The sequence below is a fragment of the Piliocolobus tephrosceles genome, chromosome 4 (assembly GCF_002776525.5).
Source record: "Piliocolobus tephrosceles isolate RC106 chromosome 4, ASM277652v3, whole genome shotgun sequence".
NCBI classification, from domain to species: domain Eukaryota; kingdom Metazoa; phylum Chordata; class Mammalia; order Primates; family Cercopithecidae; genus Piliocolobus; species Piliocolobus tephrosceles.
In genome coordinates, this window is record NC_045437.1 from 106,599,034 (window position 1) to 106,623,623 (window position 24,590).

Here is a 24,590-nt window from a genome sequence, read left to right on the forward strand (position 1 = left end):
GGTCTTGTAGCTAACAGGCTGTTAGCTAGCAGGCCAATGCATTTCCCTCCCTCTAGTCTTTCAGTTGTGTGATTATCATGAATCAGTTATTTATTCCTAAACAAGTTGTTCTTATTTTTTTCTCATAAATCATTTTATTATGCTGATGAATTATGTAAAAACCCCCCCTTTTTTTTTTTTTTGAAGTTGAGGACTTTGCAAGTATTCAGCAAAGGTGAGTCACCGACAAATATTGGTGAGATGACTGCAAAAGATTTGGGAAGAAATCATAAAAATTTAGAAGCAGCCTGGATTCAGATTTTCTTAATATTTTTGAGTTTAAGTTCTTGCTATACTTTAGAAAAACCTAAGCTTGGGACCACAGAAGATTATCACATGTTTGGTTATGCAGAGAGTATGACAACTCCAATTACTGGTTCCATAGTCAAAGCAAAGGTTTGGATATTTTGAATATATTACATGGTGAAGTAAAATATTAAGAATAACACATATATATCATAATGATTTTCTACTTTAACTTTTATTTTCAGGTCAACTTTAACTCTGTTAATAGATCTATTGCCAGCCTTGATCACATTGATGAAAGAGCTTCCACTGTGTCCACATTTTGCAATCAGTTTGGAGACTAAATCTGCCAGAAATAAATAGGCAGGAACAAGGGAACTTAGGATAGATCATTGAGCTAGGAAAGTCTGCTCAAGGAAATTGCTGTTGGTGGTGGCATGGGCCAGAAGAATACTGTGATATTCTTTGTTAAAGAAAGAAGCCTTCCCTTTGTTCAGAATCAGAGCCGGTATAGAAGACTGAATACCAATCAGGCACAGCCACCTTGAATATTAACCTTTTGGAAGCTTGCAGTCAGGCTGGATCTATGCATGTGAGCCTATTAATCATCTTATTCTCCATCACTGAATCCTCTTTACATCCTTCATGGCATTATTAACAAACTGGCCATGTCATTTATTCCTTATTGTCTGCCTCCCTTGCTAGAATAGCAGCTCAATGAGGGCAGAGATTTTGTTTGCTTTTGCATCCCCTGACAAATACCTGGCACAAAGTAGGTGTTCAACAAATATTTGTCAAGTAAACTATACGTAAGAGAAGGACTTCAGCTAATATCAAAATAAAAGGGACCAAGGGTAGTTTTAGCAAACACAGAGTCTAGGTGAATGTCTACTTCTTTGAGGAAAAGTGATTGAAAGGTTATCATAGGAGAGCTGTGAAAAAGCTGTACAGACTGATTAAAAAATAGGGTGCAGCATGATGATTCAGAAGAGTATCTTTCTTATTAAAATGATTTATTACATAGACTAGATGAAAAATTTTTTAAAAAAGAGGACCTGGAATTCTCTTTTTTTTTTTGAGACGGAGTCTCACTCTGTCGCCCGGGCTGGAGTGTAGTGGCCGGATCTCAGCTCACTGCAAGCTCCGCCTCCCGGGTTTACGCCATTCTCCTGCCTCAGCCTCCCAGGTAGCTGGGACTACAGGCGCCCGCCACCTCACCCGGCTAGTTTTTTGTATTTTTTAGTAGAGACGGGGTTTCACCGTGTTAGCCAGGATGGTCTCGATCTCCTGACCTCGTGATCCGCCCGTCTCGGCCTCCCAAAGTGCTGGGATTACAGGCTTGAGCCACCGCGCCCGGCCTTTGGAATTCTCAAAAAGTTTTGAGTATAGTCTCTGAGGAATATGAAACAAGGTGAAACACTGAAACAAAAAGACGACAAAGAAATGAAAATATTTGAAAGAGGTGAGGAGTGAGATAAGGAGAGATTGTTGGAGGGGCAATAACAGACCATCTTCACTAGTGATGCTGAAGAGTAAAGCTGACACTGAAAGAGGGTATAGATGTGAAAAAAAAGTCCATGAGATACTTTTTTAAGAATGTAGAAAAGGAAGACAAATGCCAACAATGAGAAGAAAGATGATGATAGGTATGGAGGACAAGATTCCAACAAAAGAATTAAAAAACTTTAGGAAAAAATTACAGCAGAGGCAATGATCAAAGATATAATTGATGAAAAGTTTTCTGAGCTGAAAAGGCCTCCCTTTATAGATGAAGAGGGATGAGTGCTGGGTAATAAAAATGAAAAAAGAGCCACCCCAAGTACACCATGGTACCTTAGTTCAATTAAAAGGAAAAAGGACATATTAAAAAAGTGCCCAGGCAGAAAGATGATGTTGTATAGTATAGAACAAATGCTAGAGTGACTTAGGAAGACTATAAAGTTTTGAAATAATTTTATACTCAAGGGTTTTCTCTCATATGTGAAGGTAGTAGAGAGACATTTTCGGATATGAAAACACTTATACCACAGGCACACTTCCCATATTTTTTAAAAAATTTCTTGATGAAGTCAATTCAGCTGACTGATAGATGAATTAGAATTAACAATTAAAAATAAAGAATTACAAAGGCATTGAAAACAATTAGACATAGTGAAATATAAATCATTATTGTCAATTTTATTGTCATACTAAAGGTAGAAATGTCCATTTGGTTTTGATAGAATTTAACAGCACCGTGGATCTGTGGCTTCAGGTTATGTTAATGCCTGAAAGAGGTGGAGAGGCAGGAGCATATAGAAGATCCTAAATAATAGTTTTTCATCAAGAAGAGTGATATTTCCTATTCTATTGCCTTCACTTACTATCAGTGTACTGTTAACTCCTCAAATATCTGTCTCTGCTGAGAAAAGTATCCTAAGTTCTAGACCCACAGGCCGAGTGGATAGCTGTCTTGGGATGGCCCATTAGCAGCTCCATTTCACCGTGTTTGAAATGGAACTCCTCTTCCCTGCTTGAACCTGTTATGTGATCCCAAGCTCATTCAATTTTAGAGTGACCAGATATGACAGTTTTTTCACTATTGGCCTCTTTCACTCTCAAAAGTGCATTAGTTTGGACAATAAATTATGGGGCTACCCTGATCATCTTCGTCTTTTTACTTTCAGCTAGTATCCAAACACATGGTAGACCTTTTCATTCTGTGTTATTTTTTTGACAGAGTCTTGCTCTGTCACCCAGGCTGGAGTGCATTGGCACTATCTCAGCTCACTGCAAGCTCTGCCTCCCAGGTTCATGCCATTCTCCTGCCTCAGCCTCCCGAGTAGCTGGGACTAGAGGTGCCCACCACCATGCCTGGGTAATTTTTTTTTTTTTTTTTTTAGTAGAGACTGGGTTTCACTGTGTTAGCCAGGGTGGTCTCGATCTCCTGACCTCATCATCCACCCACCTCAGCCTCCCAAAGTGCTGGGATTACAGGTGTGAGCCACCGCGCCCAGCCTCATTCTATTTTTCAAATGTGTCTCAAATTTGTCCACTTCTCTTTATCTTCAGTGCTACTACCCTGCTTCAGACTGCTACTATCCCTCCCCTAGGTGACGGGTAATAACCCTGTGACAGATGTGCCTGCCTCACACATTTGTTGGAGGGGTTAAATATGGTTATGTGTATGAATTTCATAGTATGGGACTTGGTGCTTAGCAGGCACTTAACTAATATTAGCAATGATGTTGTAACTTAGCTCAAAACCCTTCTTTTTTCCGTTACCCTAAGGATAAACTCTAGACTCTTTAACGTGGCTTGTGTGCCTGCATTTTTATCTCTCTCGCATCATCTCTTGCATTACCTCAGTCTGCACTATGTGCTCCAGCCCCACAATGACTCTCTTCAGAGCACAACAATTCAGGAAGCTATCAATTCTTGGACACTCCATTTTTTGTTATATTACCTCTACATCTTTACTGCCTGGGGGTAAAAAAAAAAAAAAAAAAAAACAAGGAGGTCAGGCGCAGTGACTCATGCCTGTAATCCCAGCACTTTGGGAGGCTGAGGTGGGCAGATCACCTGAAGTCAGGAGTTTGAAACCAGCCTGACCAACATGGAGAAACCGCATCTCTACTAAAAATACAAAATTAGTCAGGCATGGTGGCACATGCCTGTAATCCCAGCTACTTGGGAGGCTGAGGCAGGAGAATCACTTGAACCCATGAGATGGAGGTTGTGGTGAGCCAAGATCGCACCGTTGCACTCCAGCCTGGGCAATAAGAGCAAAACTCCGTCTCAAAAAAAATAAAAAAAAACAAAAAAAGCAAAAACAAAAAACAAACAAAAAAAAACAAAAGCAAAAGAACCAAACCACAACAAAAATCTCCAATCTTGGCCAGGCGTGGTGACTCACACTAATAATCCCAGCACTTTGGGAGGCTGAGGTGGGTGGCTCCCCTGAGGTCAGGAGTTTGAGACCAGCTTGGCCAACATGGTGAAACCCCATCACTACAGAAAATACAAAAATTACCTGGGTGTGGTAGCACGCACCTGTAATCCCAGCTACTTGGGAGACTGAGGAAGAGAATCGCTTGAACAGGGAGGCGGAGGTTACAGTGAGCCAAGATTGCACCAGTGCACTCCAGCCAGGGCAACAGAGTGAGGCTCTGTCTCCAAAAAAAAAAAAAAAAAAAAAAAACAATCTTGGACTTCATTTCCAGATGCACCTGAGTGTGCACACATACAGACCTGCACATGCACACATACACCATTTGCCTGATGCACTTCTGATTGTCTTTTTGAACTCAGCTTAGATGTTACATCCTCTGGAAACTTCGTTGAGATCCTTGAAGCTAGGTGGTGGTCTCATGTGCCTCCATGGGACTGTGTGTTTACCCAGTAACTGCCTGCATAATAGTCCTCTGAAGAGACTTACTATAAACCTCTTGCAGGTATGGGTTGGTCTTGTTCATCTTTCCAAAATGGTGCCTATCAAATCTTTAAGGAAAATGACCTACTGCCAGTAGCATTTGAGCTAGGAATTGCACTGGAGGGAATCTGTCATGCACAAATAATCATATATGGAGATGGAGAGAACTTTGGACAAGGACATGCATTTCAGCTTTGTTTATCATGTGAACAAATATTTTAAAAGACTGAAATGTTTATCAGTAATAATAAATTGGTCAAATATTCTACATTTGTGAGTTATATAGAAAGAGATTTAGAAGATGCCTAATTAGCATTTCTTTTTGTAATAAAGAAAACATAGGGCTAGTAAATTCTGAGATTTTAGCTTAAAGTTTTTATGAAATCTGTGTTTTCAAGTTTTTTGGAGAAAATGAAGATGAGTTGTTTGAAGTTATGAATGGTTGAGTGAAATATGGAAGAAGTGCTTGCTACATAGGAGGTGTTTGCTAAACTAATAACTAAAAATTGAAGGTGGAGAGGGGGCAAATTCTGAGAAAAAGTCATGTAATCATTAGGCAATTAAATAATTTATCCATAGTGATTAACCCTTATGGAAACAGTTTTGATTTAGAATCATCTTGCATTAATCGTTTTCTTCTTTAAAGGTGAAGTTTTTTGTGCTTGTTGGCTTTCCTTTGTTACCGAATATGACTTCTTATATGTATAGTGTTTGATTTTGTATTGCACTGAACTGCATACAACAGAAACCTTATTACAATGGCTTCTGAAGAAAGCCTTTTATTATTCTTATGGACAAGTGTCAAGGTAGGTAGTCTAGGGCTCATGATACGTTCCATGGTGTCATCAAAGGTCCAGGCTGCTTTTACCTGTTAGCTCTGCCACTGTTGGCCTGTGACTCGTTTCTTGTAAACTCAGGATTGTTCCTGCTTCTACATACATTACATTTGTGTTTCGTCCAGATAGAGGGATGAGCAAAGGATGAAGGTCATGGCAGTTGGGATAAACTGAGGACTCAGTAACTTTCTCAGACTTTCCACATACTGGAATTCTAATTACATGTCATTGTTCAGAACTATGCCACATGTCTGCATCTAGCATGGTGAAACAGTTTTTTGTTGTTGTTCATTTTGATTTTGTTTTTTAAGCTATGACTGTTGCCATCCCAAATAAAATTGACTTTCTGTCAGTAACGGAGAAAGTGATAATGGTTGTTGGGTTGGAAGGAGCAGCATCTGCAAATTAGATTCATTAACTAGATCAAAGAGCAGCTACCAGATTTTCTATCAGCTACTCTTCCTTGCTCACTTCAGCTCAGGGACTGGAGTTGTGTTCTGAACACTCTAGGAACAGGTCTATACTGAATAAATCAGTAATGGTGGTTAGAAATTTCTTTAAAACGTGTTCTCAAGACTTAGCAGTTAGGTAGGAAAATCATAGCAAACACAATGAAACTGAAAAATTTTCTGCATATTCTAAAACCAAAACATAATTAGATGCTGCAAAATTAAAAATTTAAAGAGATATAGAAAAACTCATAAAATAAGAGCATATATATCCAGTTGGGATTTGGGGTATTTAAATATTAAGAAAATAGAATATTTATTCTTAAACATTTCCTATTTCTTTGTAGGACTATGTGGGCCTATGTTAAAATATGGTTCCTTATTCTTTGATTCATACATACATTCATTCATTCAATGACAGATTTACTTTGTATTTCTGTCTTGGGCAGCACTGTACTGGTATGTGTTCATATTTTGTTGCCTCTTTCATTTCTTCTTGATTCTTTCTTGCTCAGAACCTACACAGGCAAGGTCTCTTTTCTAAGTGACCTGTAACTTATACTGTGCTGTGTAGACTGCCCATAAGACAAACCCTCAGTGCCTTACCTGAAATCTTCAGGGGTAGATGCACGTGAGGGTTCAGAATTCTTTTTAATTTTAGGAAAGTACGGTGCATGTGTGGCATATTATTGCAGAGTCTGCTTTGACATTTCTGAATGTTCTGATCAAATGGGATAAATAAAGATTCTATAAAGCTTCATGTCACTTCTGTTTAGATTTACCACCAAATGAGTTATAAAAAATCTTTTGATTTTTTCAGAGCTTTTTGGATTTCACAGTTTAGAGATTGTAGATATGTAGAGTATTGGATTGGGAGAATTATGAAATTGCTTAAAATAATTAGTAAGCTTCCTAAAAAGATGCATTATATCAGAAACCATTTTGACTCTTCTAAATGACATTGATTGTTATATCATCCATGCTTGGGTGCCTCAGCTTTTCTTTGTTCTGATTCCCATCATTTCAAAAATCTGTTCAAAAATGTCTGTCTCTCAAGAAATCTTTGCTAGCTGAGCAGTGCTCTTCACCCTTTTGTACCACATTCTCTAAACGTGTAGGTGTTTAGGTGTTGACTGTTTTTTTCATTGCAAGAATTCATTCCTTGACTTTACTGAGTGTTGTAGCTTCCTAATTATACTTCAAGCTTCCCTCGTCATCAGAATTCATTTTTTCAAAACATTTATCATTCTATTCTTGCATCTCCTAAAATAATACTTTTTACAATTCTTGCATCAGGCAGTTTAAAGTTTATGATAGGCTACCCTTACTGTCATTTAGAAGTTTGAAGAAAAATGTTTGTCATTAGGCTATTACTAGTCTCACACATTGATTTTTAAGTGATACACAGTGTGGGATTTTGCCTCAGTGCTTTAACAGCATAGGATTTTAAATCATTCTTTTCTTCAATTTCACATGAACTGTAAAAGAATCTTCCTTACCAGGCCCTTATAATTTAGTCTGCTGTGATTTTGTTTTTAGGTACAAAATTCTTTTAGATCTTATTTGTGAAAGTGATTAAACAGATAGATTGCATTTAAACTTCTATTTTTTATTTTTATTTCTTGAGAAATAAGGGCAGAGTAGCTTAGTGTTCAGAGACCACCTGCTAATTGCCTGGTTAGTCTGTGTTTTAATAGATTTTTTATTTATATTTTAAGTCGGACTTTCTTAATTAACTAATTGCATGGTTCTAGTTTATTGTCAGATTATTATACAATGAATTCAGTTTACAAAGTGTGTTTTAATTGTGTGTTTTTTGTGTGGTAAGATTAAAATGATTTTGCTTGTTTCTTATAAATAACATCTTCATCCATTAAGGACCATAATCAGGAAAATGCAGAAGATAGGGAGGAAAAACAGGTGCTCATATATATAGAATTATGACGAGATATTTTGGTATATTAAAATATGAAGGCAGAATTGGCATGGGAAGTACCACATATAATGGATAAAGGATTATAATAATTTCTAGTTAAGATATTTGGAAATACATAACTGTATGTGACTGAAGAAAAACTTTGAAAAGAAGATGAGGTGGTATCAAAGAATAGCTGGCGTTAGTTTTGGTGTGTTTGCTAGATAATATAAATTTTGAATGATTCTCTTTTGCTATTGCTGTAGCACCAACATTTGAAGTTGTATAAAGTATTATGAAAATGTTAAAGTAAACTAAGTATCTGGAGTATGAGTGATTTTTTGAAAATGATTTCTATTGGAGTGGGAGTAATTGATGGTTACGTGAGATTCCTTCAGTAGCTTATTGTTTTCAGTTTCTTGCAAACTTAGTTCTCTGTCCACTTTCCATTTCTTTTCTTCCCGGTGGCCATCATGTCTTCTGAAATAGTAACATAAAGCTAATTATTAAACCAAAGCAGTTCAGAACATAAACTTAAAGTGATGTGGCATATTTCAAAGTCTTCCACTCTTCTGAACTAGATTTTTTTTCCTTCTAAATGCAGATTAATAAAGCGTGCACAACAAGAGGAACAAGGAAAAGGATTTTAGTGAAGGTATCCTGATCCTGAAAAAGTCAGGGAGGGCTTCAAGCCCATCTTGGACTTCAGAACACTTCACAACTTTGTGGTAAAAGAAACATTTTAAATAGAGCCTTTGGACTTATTTATTTCATCCTTATTCAGAGAGTAGCACTTTATTTTTATTTTTTATTTTTTTTAGGCAAGACAATTGTGTGTGAAATCGGGTTACTTTTCAAACTGAAACATACCTGGGTTTCAGATTTGTTGTAGGTACTTAGCATATACTCAAAATATTGCAGGTAGTTGGTTGGCTTGTGTGTTTTTCTTTGAAATGTGTTCTTTTATCCCTTGTGACATTGTGTTTGTGTTCACCGTGAGTGATGTTTTCTCTAGTGTTTTGTACCTTTAATCGGTTCATTGGGTTGTATAGTAGGGAGTCTTTCCTAGGACCAATATTGTTTCTAAAAATACTTTGAAAGTAGAAAGTGGTTTGTGTTTTATTGTTTTCATATTTTTTACCAGTTATATCATGGCTTACTAATGGGAAGAGATGTAGCCCTAGTAAAAATTTGTTGTTTCCTCCTCTATTCACCTGGAAACCTCACACAGGATAGATTTCATTTGTCAACACAGATACAGAAAGTGAATACAAACATCTTTGCCATTTCTGTCCTAAACAACAAAAGTCTTATTTTACTGTGTTAACTTTTTAAGGTCTTTTTTATTTGTGAAAATTAGGTTGTTTATGTACTATGTGTTCTTCCAAAGTTACAGAGTTATATTCGTTGGAGAAATGACATTTTCTTCCGGTAGATGAAAATTATATTTTGATTGAACATCATTCCTTATGCAGTCACCCATAAATATAATGTCTTTTGCTGTTTTTTCAGAAAATGGCTACAGATGTGATTTCTGAATTGATAAGGCAATAGAACACCTTAATGTTTTAGGTAAAACAGATGGTATTTTTGTTTTAGGCAAAACTCTCTCAGAGTGAAAGCAACCTAATTGGTGACAAGACTCTTGGGGTCAGCCAATTTATATACAATTTGTGTTTGTTTCTTTTTGCTGCTTTAATATCAAAAGTTTTAGAATACTTGGAATATTTATTCTTTTGTTGACTTTACTATTTTCTGTTGTGTACTGGAAATAGTTGTAACATTTTTCAATCTTTATAAAAATTATAAGTCCACATATTTATTCTGCTTCGGTTATATTTATGGTCTTAGAAGTGCTTTTTGCATTGTGAGATGTCCCTGAAATTTGTAGTTCTACTTTTGAGGGTTAACATTTTCATTTGTAGCTTTGAGTTGCATTTGTTACTACAAATTCTGTGGACATTGATACCAACTCTATTATTTCTATGTCATTGAGCTCTAGACAGATCTCCCTGTCAGATGCCTGGAATTTCTGGAGCACAGTGTTGTGAAGGGAGCCTTGCGTTGAGAGTTAGGGGACTGATTCTAGCCCCATCTTTGTCACTAACCAGCTCATATTTTTGGAAGTTCAGTTTCATTTGCTTTCTATATTTGGCGGGAGTGTTAAATAGGTAATCCCCGAGGTCACATCCAGTTAACATTGGGTTTTCTTGTCTAAGTATTAATCATTTATAAAGTATTCATTTGGATAAACACCAGGAAAGAAAGTTTTGAGGAAGAGACTACTCTGAACAATAACCAAGTGTTTCCAGTAACTGGTACATAAGATAAAGAATCTGTCTTCCAAAATATCTCCAGTATTCCAAAATGAAGACTATTATGTAGCAAATTTTCTTTTTACCACCTCTTACAGAAATTCAGAACTGAGTAGTGAAAGAACCGCTTGTGTTGTCATCATAGCAACCAGGGGAAGTAGCCTAATTCTCACCTCCAGGAAACATCCTTTACCCAAGTCTTGCCACTGCAGTTGGGGAGGCTTTGGAGTGAAGGTTCTCTCCTGGGGTGAATATAGAGCAGTCTGATAAGACTGTGTTCAGAGAGACAGGGGGAGGGTAGTGGGATTCTGAGTGCTCCAGTTGGCTGCATCAGTGCTTCTAGCACATACACCCTGACTGCCTTACCCACTGGAGGGAGACAGCAGGTCACCTTCCCTGCCTCTGACTGCCTGACTGATTGAGTTTGAATCCTGGCTGTACCATTTCAATGGCTACATAACCATGAGTGGAATACAGAACCATTCTATGCTTCTGTAAAATAGGCTTGTAAAGTAACTGTTTGCTCAGCACTGTTTTAAGGCTAATTAAGTGCTAGCTGTTGGTATTATTATCATCATAGTTGCTATAATTACCATAACATCAGAAAAACTCTGCCAGTAGCTAAGTCATTTACTTAAAGATAGCAAAAATATTCATTTAATACAATTTTATATTTGACTTACTGCTTTGTCTATTAGTATTATAAACAAACGTAACTCTGCCCATCTGCCCAAGTAATATTTTCTTTTTTCTTTTTCTTTTTTTTTTTTTTTAAGACGGAGTCTCGCTCTGTCGCTCTGGCTGGAGTGCAGTGGCGCAATCTCGGCTCGCTGCAAGCTCCACCTCCTGGGTTGATGTCATTCTCCTGCCTCAGCCTCCTGAGTAGCTGGGAATACAGGCGCTCGCCACCACGCCCGGCTAATTTTTTGTATTTTTACTAGAGACGGGGTTTCACCGTGTTAGCCAGGATGGTCTCAATCTCCTGACCTCGTGATCCGTCCACCTCAGCCTCCCAAAGTGCTGGGATTGCAGGCGTGAGCTACCACTCCCGGCCGCCAAGTAATATTTTCTAACATATAGCTTTCTAGAATATTTACTTAATAATATCATATTTTCCTTGCCATTCTTAGTTTAGAAACTAAGAATTTATTAGTATTATTTTGTGGAATTCTTGCATTTGAGGAGAATGAGGTATTTGCAGAAATTGCTTAGTTGCCAACAGCAATTTTAGGTACTGCGGTCATACTGTTTTGTGAAGGGCAACTTTATATTTGCATTTGATCATGCAACATGCTTGTTTACCTTCCTTTTGAATCTAGGTTCATAATATTTTTGTCCATGATTTTAAGAATGATTTCTCCTAAATATAGAGAAAGGTGTGAAATAAACTTTCATGTGTTAGGAAGGTTGGGTAGCATTTACGGACTACTATATCCAAGTAAAATTCTAATTTTTATTGCTGAGAGAGTGTTCTGTACCTTAGTGTTGAATTTTTTTTTTCTTGTTAGAGCAGGCCATATTTGTTACTTAACCAGCTAGTAGCTTCCAGAAACCGTCATTTAAAATTTTTCCCTTGCGAATACAGGAGAGAGGGCAAAGGGCTAGACCCACTTCATTTAATCTTTGCTTGGTCCCAATTCCAAGGACCCCAAGCTCTTCTTGCTTGTTACTCTTTGCCCACCTCCCTCCTGTTTTCCAGGACTCAGGATTTTCTTTTTATATATCCTTGGTGGTATGAAACTGGAAGTTAGTCCTCATTTTCAACAGGAATAGTATAACCTGGTGTATTAGTTTCCTGTTGCTGCTCTAATAAATTACCAACAAACTTAATTCTAGTAAAAAACACACAAATGTATTATCTTATAGTTTTTGGGGTCAGAAGTTCAAGATCATTTTCACTGGATTAACAAAATATTGGTAGGGCTGTTTCCTTCTGGCGTCTCTGAGGGGAGAATCATTTCTTTGCCTTTGCCTTTTCTAGAGATGACCTGCATTCCTTGGCCTGTGGCCCCTTCCTTGTACATCCCATCCACTTGCTTCTGTTGTCACATAATCTTCTCTGTTGGATCATCCCTCTAATAAGGACCCTTGAAAATACATTGGGCCCACCTAGAAAGCCTAGAATGAGCTCCCCATACCATGAGCTATAATTTAATCACATCTGCAAAGTGTTTTCTGCTGTATAAGGTAGCATTCATAGGTTTTGGAATTAGGACATAGACATCTTGGGGTCATTATACTCCCTATCATACCTGGAAATCTGATTTTTAAATTTCCAGTGGAAAAATTGATCTATCTGTTTTCACCTTTCCTGCCTAGGCTATCAACTTGAAGCTATCTACTTCGTCTTCCTGCTTTGAGCCTTCACCTCTTAAGTTCTTTCTCCACCTGGCAACTAGAAGTAGGGTTAAAAAGGAAAATTTGACCATGTTAAACCGTTTCCATCAACTTCACAAAAAGCTCCAAGCTCCTTGTAATGACTAAAAGACAACCCACTCACCACTATGACTTGAGTTTTATCTCCTTTTCTAACTTCATATAATTGCCTTTTAGAGGTTCACTTTACTGTGTAGCTTCTAGTGGTAGCGGCCTATATATCTTGAAAATAACATTATTTCCTGTATATCTGTGGCTTTATAACTGGAAAGGATTTCCCTGCTTCCTTTGCTCTTTAAAAAATTTATTTGTTTTTCACGTTATTGTTCTGAATTTTTCTAATAAACACGTAACTTCTTGTAGAATAGTGTTTACACCCAAAGCTATTAAAAGGATTTCTAGCATATTCACTGATAACCCTAGAACCTAGAGGAGGTAACTATTAACAACAGTTTCTTTTTAGAATTTTATATATTTTTATATTTCACTGATTATTATTTGTATATAATTCAGAATATTCTTTTGTATTTAATAATGCAGCATTTTCTTTTATTTAAAAAATCTTTATATTTAATGATTATTAATATTCTAATACATAAGTATGCTTTTAATTGTTAATGTGTTCCCTCAATTTAATATTATATTGATTAGCTAATATAATGTTTTGAATAGTATTGTTTAGATATTTACATTGTTTAGCTGTGGAAATAGTTAAAATATTTTTTGTTTACTGTATTTCTGTTTTTCTCCTTACACTAATTTTTCTTTTTTTTTTTTTGAGACAGAGTCTCACCCTGTCACCCAGGCTGGAGTGCAGTGATGCAACCTCAGCTCACTGTAACCTCCACCTCCTGGGTTCAAGTGATTCTTGTGCCTCAGCCTCCTGAGTACCTGGGCACACGCCACCATGCCGGCTAATTTTTTTATTTTTAGTGGAGGCAGGATTTCGCCATGTTTGCCAGGCTGGTCTCGAACTCCGTGCCTCAGGTGATCTGCCTGCCTTGGCCTCCCAAAGTGCTGCAATTACAGGCATGAGCCATCACACCTGGCCTTCTTACACTAAATTTCTAAGAGTAGGAATCATTGGATTAAAAGACAGACAATTTTTAAGTTATAGTGTTTTCTGATTATAAAATTATAAATACTAGATATAAGAAATGTATAAAGTATGAAAAATAATTATAATGCTACCACCTAACAATAAGTATTGCTAATATTTTGGCAAGTCATTTTTCTCTTCTTTCTTGCCTTCTTTCATAAGATGATTTTAATATTCTTTTAGTATTTACGTAGAGAAGCATAGATGACTTATAATCTAATTCAAATTATTACTTTTGTGCTGTTTTATGTTATCATTTATATTTCCTTATATATTTACCTCTCTTTGTGCTCTTCATTTTTCCCTGCAATCTCATGTTTCGCTTTATGATTATTTTCTTTCTGCCTGAAGACTTAACACTTCTTCCAGTACAAGTTTGCTGGTAACCCATACACTCGGTTTTTGTTTCTCTGAAGGCATCTTTATCACTTTCTAAGGAAATTTTTGCTGGATATAGATTTTTAGGCTGGCAGTGTTTTTTTGTTTCCTCACCACCTCAAATATGTAATTCCATTTTCTCCTGGCTTCCTTAATTCTTTTGGCATGTCAGCTGATGATCTTATTGTTGTTTCTTTGAACAGTGTAATCTTATTTTTACAGGCTGCTTCTCAGATTTTGCCTTTTCATGGTGGATTTAACATGACACACCAGGTGTATTTGCTTCATTTGGGAATCACAGAGTATTTTTTGTATCTGTGAGTTAGTCCCTTTCTTTAGTTTTGGAAAATTCTCAGCTATTGAGATAATTCTGTTGTGCTGTTTTCTCTTTTATTTCCATTTACACATATCCTATTTTACATATTAGATCTTTTCACTGAGTTGCCTGTGTCCCTAACATTCTTTTCTGTATTTTTTTCACCACTTCAGTTTGTATATTTTTTATTGACTTCTCTTTTGCTGAGTTAAATATATTTATTCTGCTGTTGTTAAAGACATCTGTGGGATTTTTAATTTTGAATATTTATCCTTTTAGAATTTCATTTGATTATTTTGTAATATGTTCATTTCTGTGGTAAAATTCTCTATCTTGTCCTCTACTTTATTCATGTTTTTCTCTTTCCTTGGACATATTAATTATGATTTTAAAGTCACGTCTGCTAACTTCAACATCTGGGTCATGTATGGTTCTAGTTTCTTTTTTTTTCTTGGTGTTTAGTCATGTGGCTCTGTCTTTTGTGATGCCTCTTAATTTCATATTGAGTACTAGACAATTGTGCATAAAATTTAGAGAGACTTCTAGAAAATATCTTCTTCTAGATAGATATTGTTCCAATCAAGGACTGTGTTAAATTGAGACTGATTTATTCAACCTGTTGTTCCCCTGGCTTTCTAAGTAAGTTTTCAACTAACAGCCTGCTTATATTCTGTAGGCCCTATCCCCTGGGGGTTCCGGAATGTCATGAGATGTCTCTTCTCTACTTTTCAGAAGCTTTCTGTTTAGGTTTGAAGCTTCCCTTTCTGCGCAGCCTCAGTATTTGGCGCTTGTCGTAATGAAAAAATCAACTGTGTACCTGAATCCTCCCAAAATCTCCACAAAATGCTCTTTTGACCTCTTTGTTCTCCAGTGATTTCTTCCAGACTTTTCACTAGGTTTTGCATGGAACTCACAGCCTCTCCCTTGCTGAGAACTGGCATGCCCCAGAGTGAAAATGACTGCCGAAGGCTGGTCGCTTTTCTGAAGTTTTTTCCTCTCCTCAGCAGTTTTCTGTTGCCCTCAGGCAAATGATTATTACTGTTTTTATCTGACTTTTCTCATTGGCTAGTAGAAGTGAGAGCTCTCGTTTGTTGACAGCTACTCCATTTCCCCTGGAAGTGGAAACATCATTTATTTCTCAACTTCAATTTGACAAAAGTAAAATGCTCACCTTTTTTTTCATTTGAGTGTTTATATTTCTGTTGATTTGTAAGAGCACTTTACAAGTTTTACTAATTTATTTTTTTTTTAGTTTTTGTTCTTTAATCTTATTTTTATGATAGAAAAATGTTTAGGTTTTTGTTACCAAATCTGTCAGCCTTTTACTTCATTGTATTTTTCAGTTATGGCTAGAAAGACCTTTTGTACCACAGATTATATATTTTATTTTTTCTACTAATTTTGTATCTTTTTTATGTTTGAGAATTTACGTTTATCTGGAATCAGTGTTGGCATATTGTTTTAATGTATCTGTGTAACCATTTGTCTTGCTCATCTGTTATTAAGGATGTATGTATATTATAGAACTGTTTTGCCCAGCTCATGATCATTTTCCTTCCCTCACCTTTCTTTGAAAAAATGGAATTCCGTGGGATTTTGGTTGGCACTGCGTAAGACTTATGAATTAATTTTGGGAGAGTTGTGCTTTTGCATTATTTTAGTTTTCTTCTTTAGAAAGATATATATCTTCATTCATTTTTATGTTCTACTAAATGACATTTTTTTCATTTTCTGCATATATTATACATTCTGCTCATTTTGTATAAAATTAATTTTCTATTTTGATTGGTCTCCTGATAATTCTTACCCTTCCTAACTGCCGTGTGTGTGTGTGTGTATGTGTGTGTGTGTGTGTCTGTGTGTGTCTGCATGCGTGTGTATGCATCCCATGACATGCTGTACATACCTTTGTCTTATTGCCTACCCTGTTATATTGAACTTACCAGTGTGTTTCTGTGCCTCCCCCTCCTAGACTGTAGGTACTTTGTTGACTGGGTTTATGTATTCACATTCATAAGTTTATAACTACACATACCATACAGCATCTTTCTCTCCTTTCTTTGCTTGCTTTTTAACTTAGCCATAAGCCATATTGTTACTTTGAATGTGTATTCTCACCACTACCATGTTATCAGAACTCTTGTTTCAGGATATCTGTATTATCACATATTAATTTCTTTTATTTAGATTTATGCGTGCCTTACACAAAAAAAGGATTTGTGACAGCTCATTGACCTGGGTTTGTTAAATCGTTCACTGTACTACCTACCCAGTGTGATGATGTACCAGGGTCCTTGGTCACAATACCATGAGGGTCTTGTAAGGGGAAGGAGAGAAGTGAATTGTTATTGAGATTCTTTTTCGTGCTTGGTCTGAGCTAGGTGGTTTTCTAAACAGTTTATAATTCAATATTAACAATAATCTTGTTTCTCGATTTTATAGATGAGGATATTAAGTCTTGGGGAAGAGAAATAACTTATCCAAAGCCTCTGAAACTCTAAGTGACATGGTGGGGGGTTTGAATGTGTCTCACTCAGGAGTGTCTGACTCAAAAGCCCAGGAATCACACAATTGTGATTGAAGATCTAGTATAACTCAAAAAGACACTATTAGTTTTTAATGTCTTGAATTTTTTCCTGCCAATATGGTAAGCATTATATTTGAAACCTAGAAAACAAAACGGAATATATCAAAAGAACCTCAGATCTAGATTTTGCAACTTTTGTTAACATGTAAATTCGTATGTTTCCATATTCAGAATACTGTATAAAGCTTAATATTTTTCTTTAGGTTATGTTCCAGTAATGAGGCTACTTAGAGAAAATGAATGCATTCTTGTTTGAAATGATTTTTTTAATATGTTGTCATTGATTAAGAGTCAGACAAAATTAGCTCTAGTTTTTGCTTTGTTCTTAACTTTCTCTGTAATCTTGAATGTGCCATTTTCCCCATCTTTACACAGGGATTAATTATATAATTTACGTTTTTGAAGAATTAACACTTTTTAAGGAATTAAAATAATCAAAATGGAACTGCTCTGATAAAACTATACAGCCCCAGATTAGTAGATACTATTTACAAGTAATAAATTCTCTAGTGGCCTTTTTCTGCACTGATCATTCATTAACTATTGAACATTATTCTGTGCTAGGTACCTATGGTAAGCACATGAAATTACAGTTAATATTCTTATGTCTTTTGGTGTTTGCTTAACTGGTTTTAAAGTACACTTACAAAGAACTTGAAAAAATACGTATTTTTTTAATCTTCCTACACAATCATAAAAATATGTATGTGGCTTTTAAAATGCTTCCTCAAATATTGTTTTTGCTTACTTCATGCAGTGAGGTCATAAAATGAACTCCTTAGTATATATTGCAAGTTTTTTTCTATTCCAGTGTTCCAGTATATAAATTTTCTTTCACAAATACAATATACATGAAATGTAAGTAGCTTATTGCTTATCTGAGCTTCTTGAGGAGAGAGACTCTCTGGGGATACTGGCATTGCTGAGGAGAAAGTTCTTCACATGTGAATTTGGAACTAAGGGGGTCTGCACAGGAAACTTCAGCTGTCACAACTGTCACAAAGGTCCTTACATGCCTGGCCTGTGAGTGAAGTAGTTAAGAAGATGGGTGTGGGAGTAAAATTGCATTCTAAGCCCTATTGTGGCACTTTTTAGCTGGGCCAGTCTTGGCAACATTCCTGCTCTTGTTGAACCTCAGTTTCCTTATATGTCCAGTGAGAAGGAAGAAAGGTTGCACCTCACGGGTTGCCCATGCAGGCTTGAGGATCAGCCCAGGCATGCAGGATGCACTCTGAATGATAATTCCAAGGTCCATCTGACCAAGGGGCATGTTCCTTCCACTTTGTACTGCAGCCAGTCCTAGAAGGAAGCCTGTGTGGTCCTAGTGTGTGGTTCACATTTTAGTGGGCACTGATTAGATTTACTTCAAAGAGAAAACTCAGTATTCCATAGTTGTCTTTTTTAACATGATATGAATTACTTCTATGAAAGGAGTGAAGGAATTTTTAGTATACCCATCCTCAGCAGAATCTTCAAGGACAGCCACATTTACACTGGAATTCTTCCATAAAGTGATTCCCAGTTTGATATGAGCATACAGGTGTTCTTTCATTTTTCTCCATTCCTTTTTCTCCAGTGAAAGTAGATTATCTTCTGCCCTCTAATTTGATTGGCAGGTAACATATGAGTGCTTTTTCTTCATGAGGTGAGAGTTATTCCTTGTATATGGAGAACTGAGATAATTGCTCATAACCCTGAATTATGAGGGCCCATGTCACAGTGAGAACTAGGAGGCTGGACGTGACTTGGTGACAGATGATAAGTAAGAAGCTAATGCTGATGTGGTGGAAATTGAGAAGAGAAAAAAAGCACTGAGCTTCCAGCTAAAATTGAAATTAACCCTCCCCATTCTGAAGATATAAACATAATTCTTTCATTAGTGTGGATCAAATATTGTTAATTTTCAGTAAGTGAGTATGATATTATGATATGATACTGAAACTTGTTGGTTTCATTCACAACTGGAGGGCCTGAAAGCACTCATGTTTGGGGATGTTGGCCATATAACAAATGTTGGACTACCAAATGTGATGACAATGAAAATTAAGTTAATTTATGATGGTGTACTTATTTCTAAAGGAAATATCTATATATGATCATCCTTTCTCTGTACTCTACTTAAAATGTACATAGATAGGAGTTTGTGTGTCAGATAACTTTGTACTGTGATGCACATAAAAAACATGCTGTGAATCTCTATGTTGAAAATTATTTTCTTAGTGCAGCATTATACTCATTATATACTCTACACATTTAGTTTTTGAATAGATTCCTGGTATGATAATTACATAATCATTCAGTACAGTAGAAACATCATTACGGTCAAATACTAATTAGCTACTAAAATGAAACAAAATAGAACCTAGTTCACAGCTTATTATAAAAAGTGATTTAATAGGGTGCAAAACCAAATATATGGTTAAAATTATTGTTTGCATTAAGTATGAGTATTTTTTTTTCATAGAAGGAATTAGTGTTCTGGATGCTTATTATCTAATTTATTGTTTGGGCACACATTATAGTATCACAACCTTCATGACCTTTGGCTGTAGTGGAGCACCCAGAGAACATGCCATAGGGATTCTAGGCTTAGTGTGACTGCGTATACCTCAGGGCTGCTACAGAATTAGGAGATTAGCCAAAGGTTTCAGGCCACCATTTTCTCAAGTTCTTTAAATACTAGCTCCATAAGCCTCTGGGAACATGGGTTTCAGTAGTAAATCACTCATTTCTGGAGGTCTGGTTTGAACATCTTTGGTGCAGAGAATGAGTGATCCACCACTGTTTTTCTTCCCCAGTGCACCTTAGAAATATAGGACAGTCCCATTAGTAATAATGAATCCTGGCAGTTGCAGTTCGCCAGGTGTGTTTATGAATGGGGAACAGTCGGGAAATGTAATCTGTGGTAGGAGGGCTGTGGGTGGCTGCCAGTAGGTTGACAAATCTTTGAGGTAAGTCTGTTGAGCATACCTCTCAAGAGGGCATCACCCTCCCTCTCCTTAAGAATTGCTTCTGTGCGTAAAATGGGATTTTATTTAAGTACTAGGAGGATTCAGTGCTCTTTGTAAATATGTTTGTGACTATGTGGTTTCATCTGTTCATCTCTTGTATACATATGGAATCTCGGTGAACATGAGTAATAACAAATTAGGTCTTGTTATCCTGACACATACTATAAACCTAATAGGAATTAGAGACATTCTTAATGTCATCATCACCTTTGGTATCTCAGAATGTTGCTTTAACATAAATGCTTCTGATGAACAATTTATAAGTCTAGTGTCATGGATTTTGTGTTATATCCTCTTTCTTTTCCTTCATTTTTCCTGTTGTCTTTTTTCCTTTTAGTTTTGGCCCCTGTAGGTATTCATTTTATTTCTTATTGAACACTTTGTAATGCAGTTAAAGCAAAAATATATAGAACACATATGCAGGATGGAAGAATACTGGTAAGCTTGGTGCTACCATCTATAGCTACAACGTGTTGGGGGAGAGGTGGTTGTTATCCAACTATTCAGTGTGTTCCTGCAGTTACAAAATTGTATAGGAAAACGCAAATATTTCAGATCATGAAAATATGCACTAGTGAATCAGTGAGTTATATTAGTAGTCCAGCATTTGTCCACCATTATTTCTAAGAGTCCACTCTTTGAAATACTCTTTGATTTATTTGAAGACAATATGATGCAAATTGATTATAAATTATAAAATTATAAACCTTGCAGAGGATGCAGATTTCATGAAGTCTGCGATGTTGGTGGTCTAGAATGTCTCTACTCTCAGGCAAAGCCATGAAAGAATGAGAATCTGGTAGAGTTATGCTAGTAAGAAAATCAAGGCTGTTGGGTACTTCAACTGAGAATTATTTGAATATCAGAACTGGGAGAGGATTTTAGGAAAAAATAAAGTCCTTAAATATTTTTTCAAATATAGTTTATTAATAAAACCATCATGTAAAAATTAAATGTTATGTGAAGGATGTCATAATATGCTGGTATAAAATATTGGAAAAATTGTGTCCCAAATTTCAGTTCATTTTTGTTTTTGTTCATACCAAAAGTTACACATAGTTGCAAATATTGCCTAAACTTATTTTAATAGTTTGCATTTTCCTTTTTCTACCTAATCCCAATCAATTTTTTTTTTCCACCATTACTTACTTTAAAAATTTGGGGCCCTATTACAAGTGGATTGGCTTCAAGTTATCTTTTTTTAGAATCAACTTTCTTTAATAATAAAGTCCTATTGTATATAAAATACGTGTGTGAATTATGTGATTCTCCACATATAGCCATACATTCTTAGTGGTCTAAAATGAATATTAGATTTTTACCTGGAACTAATTGTGACAAAATTGCAAACAAATTGTGATTTTTTTTATTCGGTGAGATTAGGTAGGGATCAGGGTATTAGTTGTATGGAGCTGATTCTTTTAGATAGATGAATAAAACCATATTTATATAAGTCTTTTTCTGGGATACAGAAAAGCTTTATTACAAATCTATGAATATCTTCCATTTGTAAAGCATTAATTCTTTAGAAAGGGCTTCTGAATCATTATTTAATTACCCTTTTTACTGTGTGATATTTGTTGTGATGAAATTGCCTGTTCTCTGAAAGTTCTCACAGAAAGTTCTCACAGAATAATTCTTCTCTATGAGTTGGCTCTATGTGCATGAACTGAAGTATTATGAAGAGTATGAAAAACATTAGCCGGGTGTAGTGGCATGCACTACACCTGCTACTCCTAGCTTCTCAGGAGACTGAGGTGGGAGGATTGCCTGAGCCCAGGAGGTTGAGACTGCAGTGAGCTATAATGTCACCACTGCACTCCAACCTGGGTGACAGAGTGAGACGCTATCTCAAAAATATGTATGTATACATATATGAAAGAAGTACAAATATTTTGAGATCCAAATAATGAAGTAGCTGTTTTTGCAGGTACCTTGTGGTCTATAATCCTTTAGAACAAGACCGAATCTCGGTGGTCTCAGTCTATGTGAGTTCCCCCACGGTGCAAGTGTTCTCTGCTTCAGGAAAACCTGTGGAAGTTCAAGTCAGTGCAGTTTGGGATACAGCAAATACTATTTCAGAAATAGCCTATGAGGTATGTTGTGGCCATAGAACTTAAGGAGGCCTTGTAAAACAAACCTAGCCAGTATATAATTTACGTATGTACAGTAGCCCCCATTTAGCCATCATGTTGGTGTATGTGAGGTGATGAAAGTTGTAAATACCAGAGAGTTTAACTGGCGGGTTAAGTGACACTGAAGGAAAAATGATCCCGTGTTCCCTAAAATGTTAATTTCTTTGTTAGTGTATATATTGTATCTTATTATATATTGTTCATATGTATATAGTATATCTTTGTAAGGATGTATACTGTTTAAGGTGATGCAGTAATTATTACTCATAAAATTTTGAATGTTTTGGTCTAACTGAATTTAATGACAATTATGCATATTGAAAGTGAGATAAATACCACCCTTAATAACTTTGGATAGTTTTACGTTTTCATTGCAAAGGTGACATAACACACCATGGAAGATAAATGCCCTAAAATAATTAAGATGCTGCTTTTTTGAGATATAATTGTGGAAAATCTGTGCTTAAGTAATAGATATTTTTTGTGCCAAAGTTTCTTAAAATAAGCAATGTTAAACTGATCACTGTACCACTAGAAAGGTTAAACTTTTAAAATCTGGAATGTAATTTAAACTGCACTTCTGGAGATACAGCCATAAACTAGGAACTCTTAAGAACTGTTTCTGCTTGACAAAAGCTATTGCTAGCTACTTTTATTATTATTATTTCAAGACGGAGTTTCACTCCTGTTGCCCAGGCTGGAGTGCAGTGATGCGATCTCGGCGCCCTGCAACCTCCATCTCCTGGGTTCGAGTGATTCTCCTGCCTCAGCCTCCTGTAACTGGGATTACAGGCATGTGCCACCACGCCTGGCTAATTTTATATTTTTAGTAGAGATGGGGTTTCACCATGTTGGTCGGGCTAATCTCAAACTCCTGACCCCGTGATCCACCCTCTAGCTACTCTTAAATATGCATAATCTTTTAGATAGAAAGATAAACTATAATATAAATTTTGGTCAGATTTTACAGGAAGCTTTCCATCTAGAAAATGGAACCATAGCTCCTGGAAAGCAGGGGTCATGTCTTTTACTGTGTGCATTTTCCATGCTCTGTTCAGTGTCTGCTGAACTTCAAGCATTTGATTGCTAGTGCTGACTGAACTAACTTGTTTAATATTTATATTATGTTTATCATTTTTATATACCAAAATATCATAATATGGCAAAAAAGTTAATAATTAGGAAATGCCATTGTTGTAAAGCCCTTACATTCATGGAGAATTTCCTTCTCTAGGCTTTCTAGAGTACAACCGAACAATTGAGAATGATAATGCAGGTTCACATATTGGATAAAAACATTAATGCTTTTGATAGGCCTACCAACTTTAGGTTATTAGGTTCTCTGGATAAACTGAGATGTGTATGGTTTACCCACAAGATATCAAACATTTATAGAATACTGTTATACAGCCATCCTTTGGTATCTGTAGAGGACTGGTCCCAGGACCGCCTGGGAATAACAAAATCTGTGGATGCTCAAGTCCTTTATATAAAATGGCGTAGTACGGATGATCCCTGACTTACAATGGCTCAACCTAGATTTTTCAATTTTATAATAGTGTGAAAGTAATTGCATTCAGTAGCAACCGTACTTCAAGTACCCATACAACTATTCTATTTTTCGCTTTCAGTACAGTATATAATAAATTACGTAAGCTATTTCTATTTAGTATAAAATATGATTTGTGTTAAGTAATTCTGCCCGACTGTGGGCTAATGTAAGTGTTCTAAGTACATGTAAGGTAGACTAGGCTAAGCTGTACTTTTGGATAGGTTAGGTGTATTAAACACCTTTTTGACTTAACGATATTTTCAAATTCTGATTGGACATAACCCAGTTGTAAGTTGAGGAGCATCTGCATTTGCATATAACCTACACACATCCTCTTGTATATTTGAAATTATCTCTAAATTACTTGTAACATCTGATACAATGTAAATGCTGTGTAAATAGTTATTATACTATAGTTTTTGTTTGTATTTTTTATTGTTTTTCTTCAAATATTTTTTATCTGTAGTTGGTTGAAACTGTGGACATGGAACCTGTGGATATGGAGGGCCAACTCGATTCTCTTTTTAAAAAATATGATAGTTTGTTGGTTTAAATGGTTTGCCTCTCAGTAGATAACATTTATCTTGAATAAATTCCCTTCCCTATCTTTTGAAGATCTCTTTTCGAGCACATATACCACCATTGGGACTGAAAGTGTATAAGATTTTGGAATCAGCAAGTTCAAATTCACATTTAGCTGATTATGTCTTGTATAACAATAAAGTAGAAGATAGAGGAATTTTCACCATAAAGAATATGATAAATACTGAAGAAGGTATAACACTAGAGAACTCCTTTGTTTTACTTCGGTTTGATCAAACTGGACTTATGAAGGTATGTTCTAAAATTCATAGAATGCTTATTTTTGCTACAATGTGTGTAGATTAATTAGGCAAAAGGGAAAAAAAGTCTTAAGTGGAGCTGT

General features: G+C 36.0%; 1 protein-coding gene across 3 annotated transcripts in view; it reads left to right on the top strand.

The window, feature by feature from the left end:
• MAN2A1 (mannosidase alpha class 2A member 1) overlaps positions 1-24,590 on the top strand; it is a 173,311-nt gene that overhangs the window by 100,387 nt on the left and 48,334 nt on the right. For all 3 annotated transcript variants that reach the window (XM_023212261.2, XM_023212260.2, XM_023212262.1), the window contains 2 exons: positions 21,909-22,074; positions 24,281-24,499. In XM_023212261.2, coding sequence (XP_023068029.1) covers positions 21,909-22,074; positions 24,281-24,499 — 385 coding nt within the window. The remainder of the gene's footprint in view (positions 1-21,908; positions 22,075-24,280; positions 24,500-24,590) is intronic.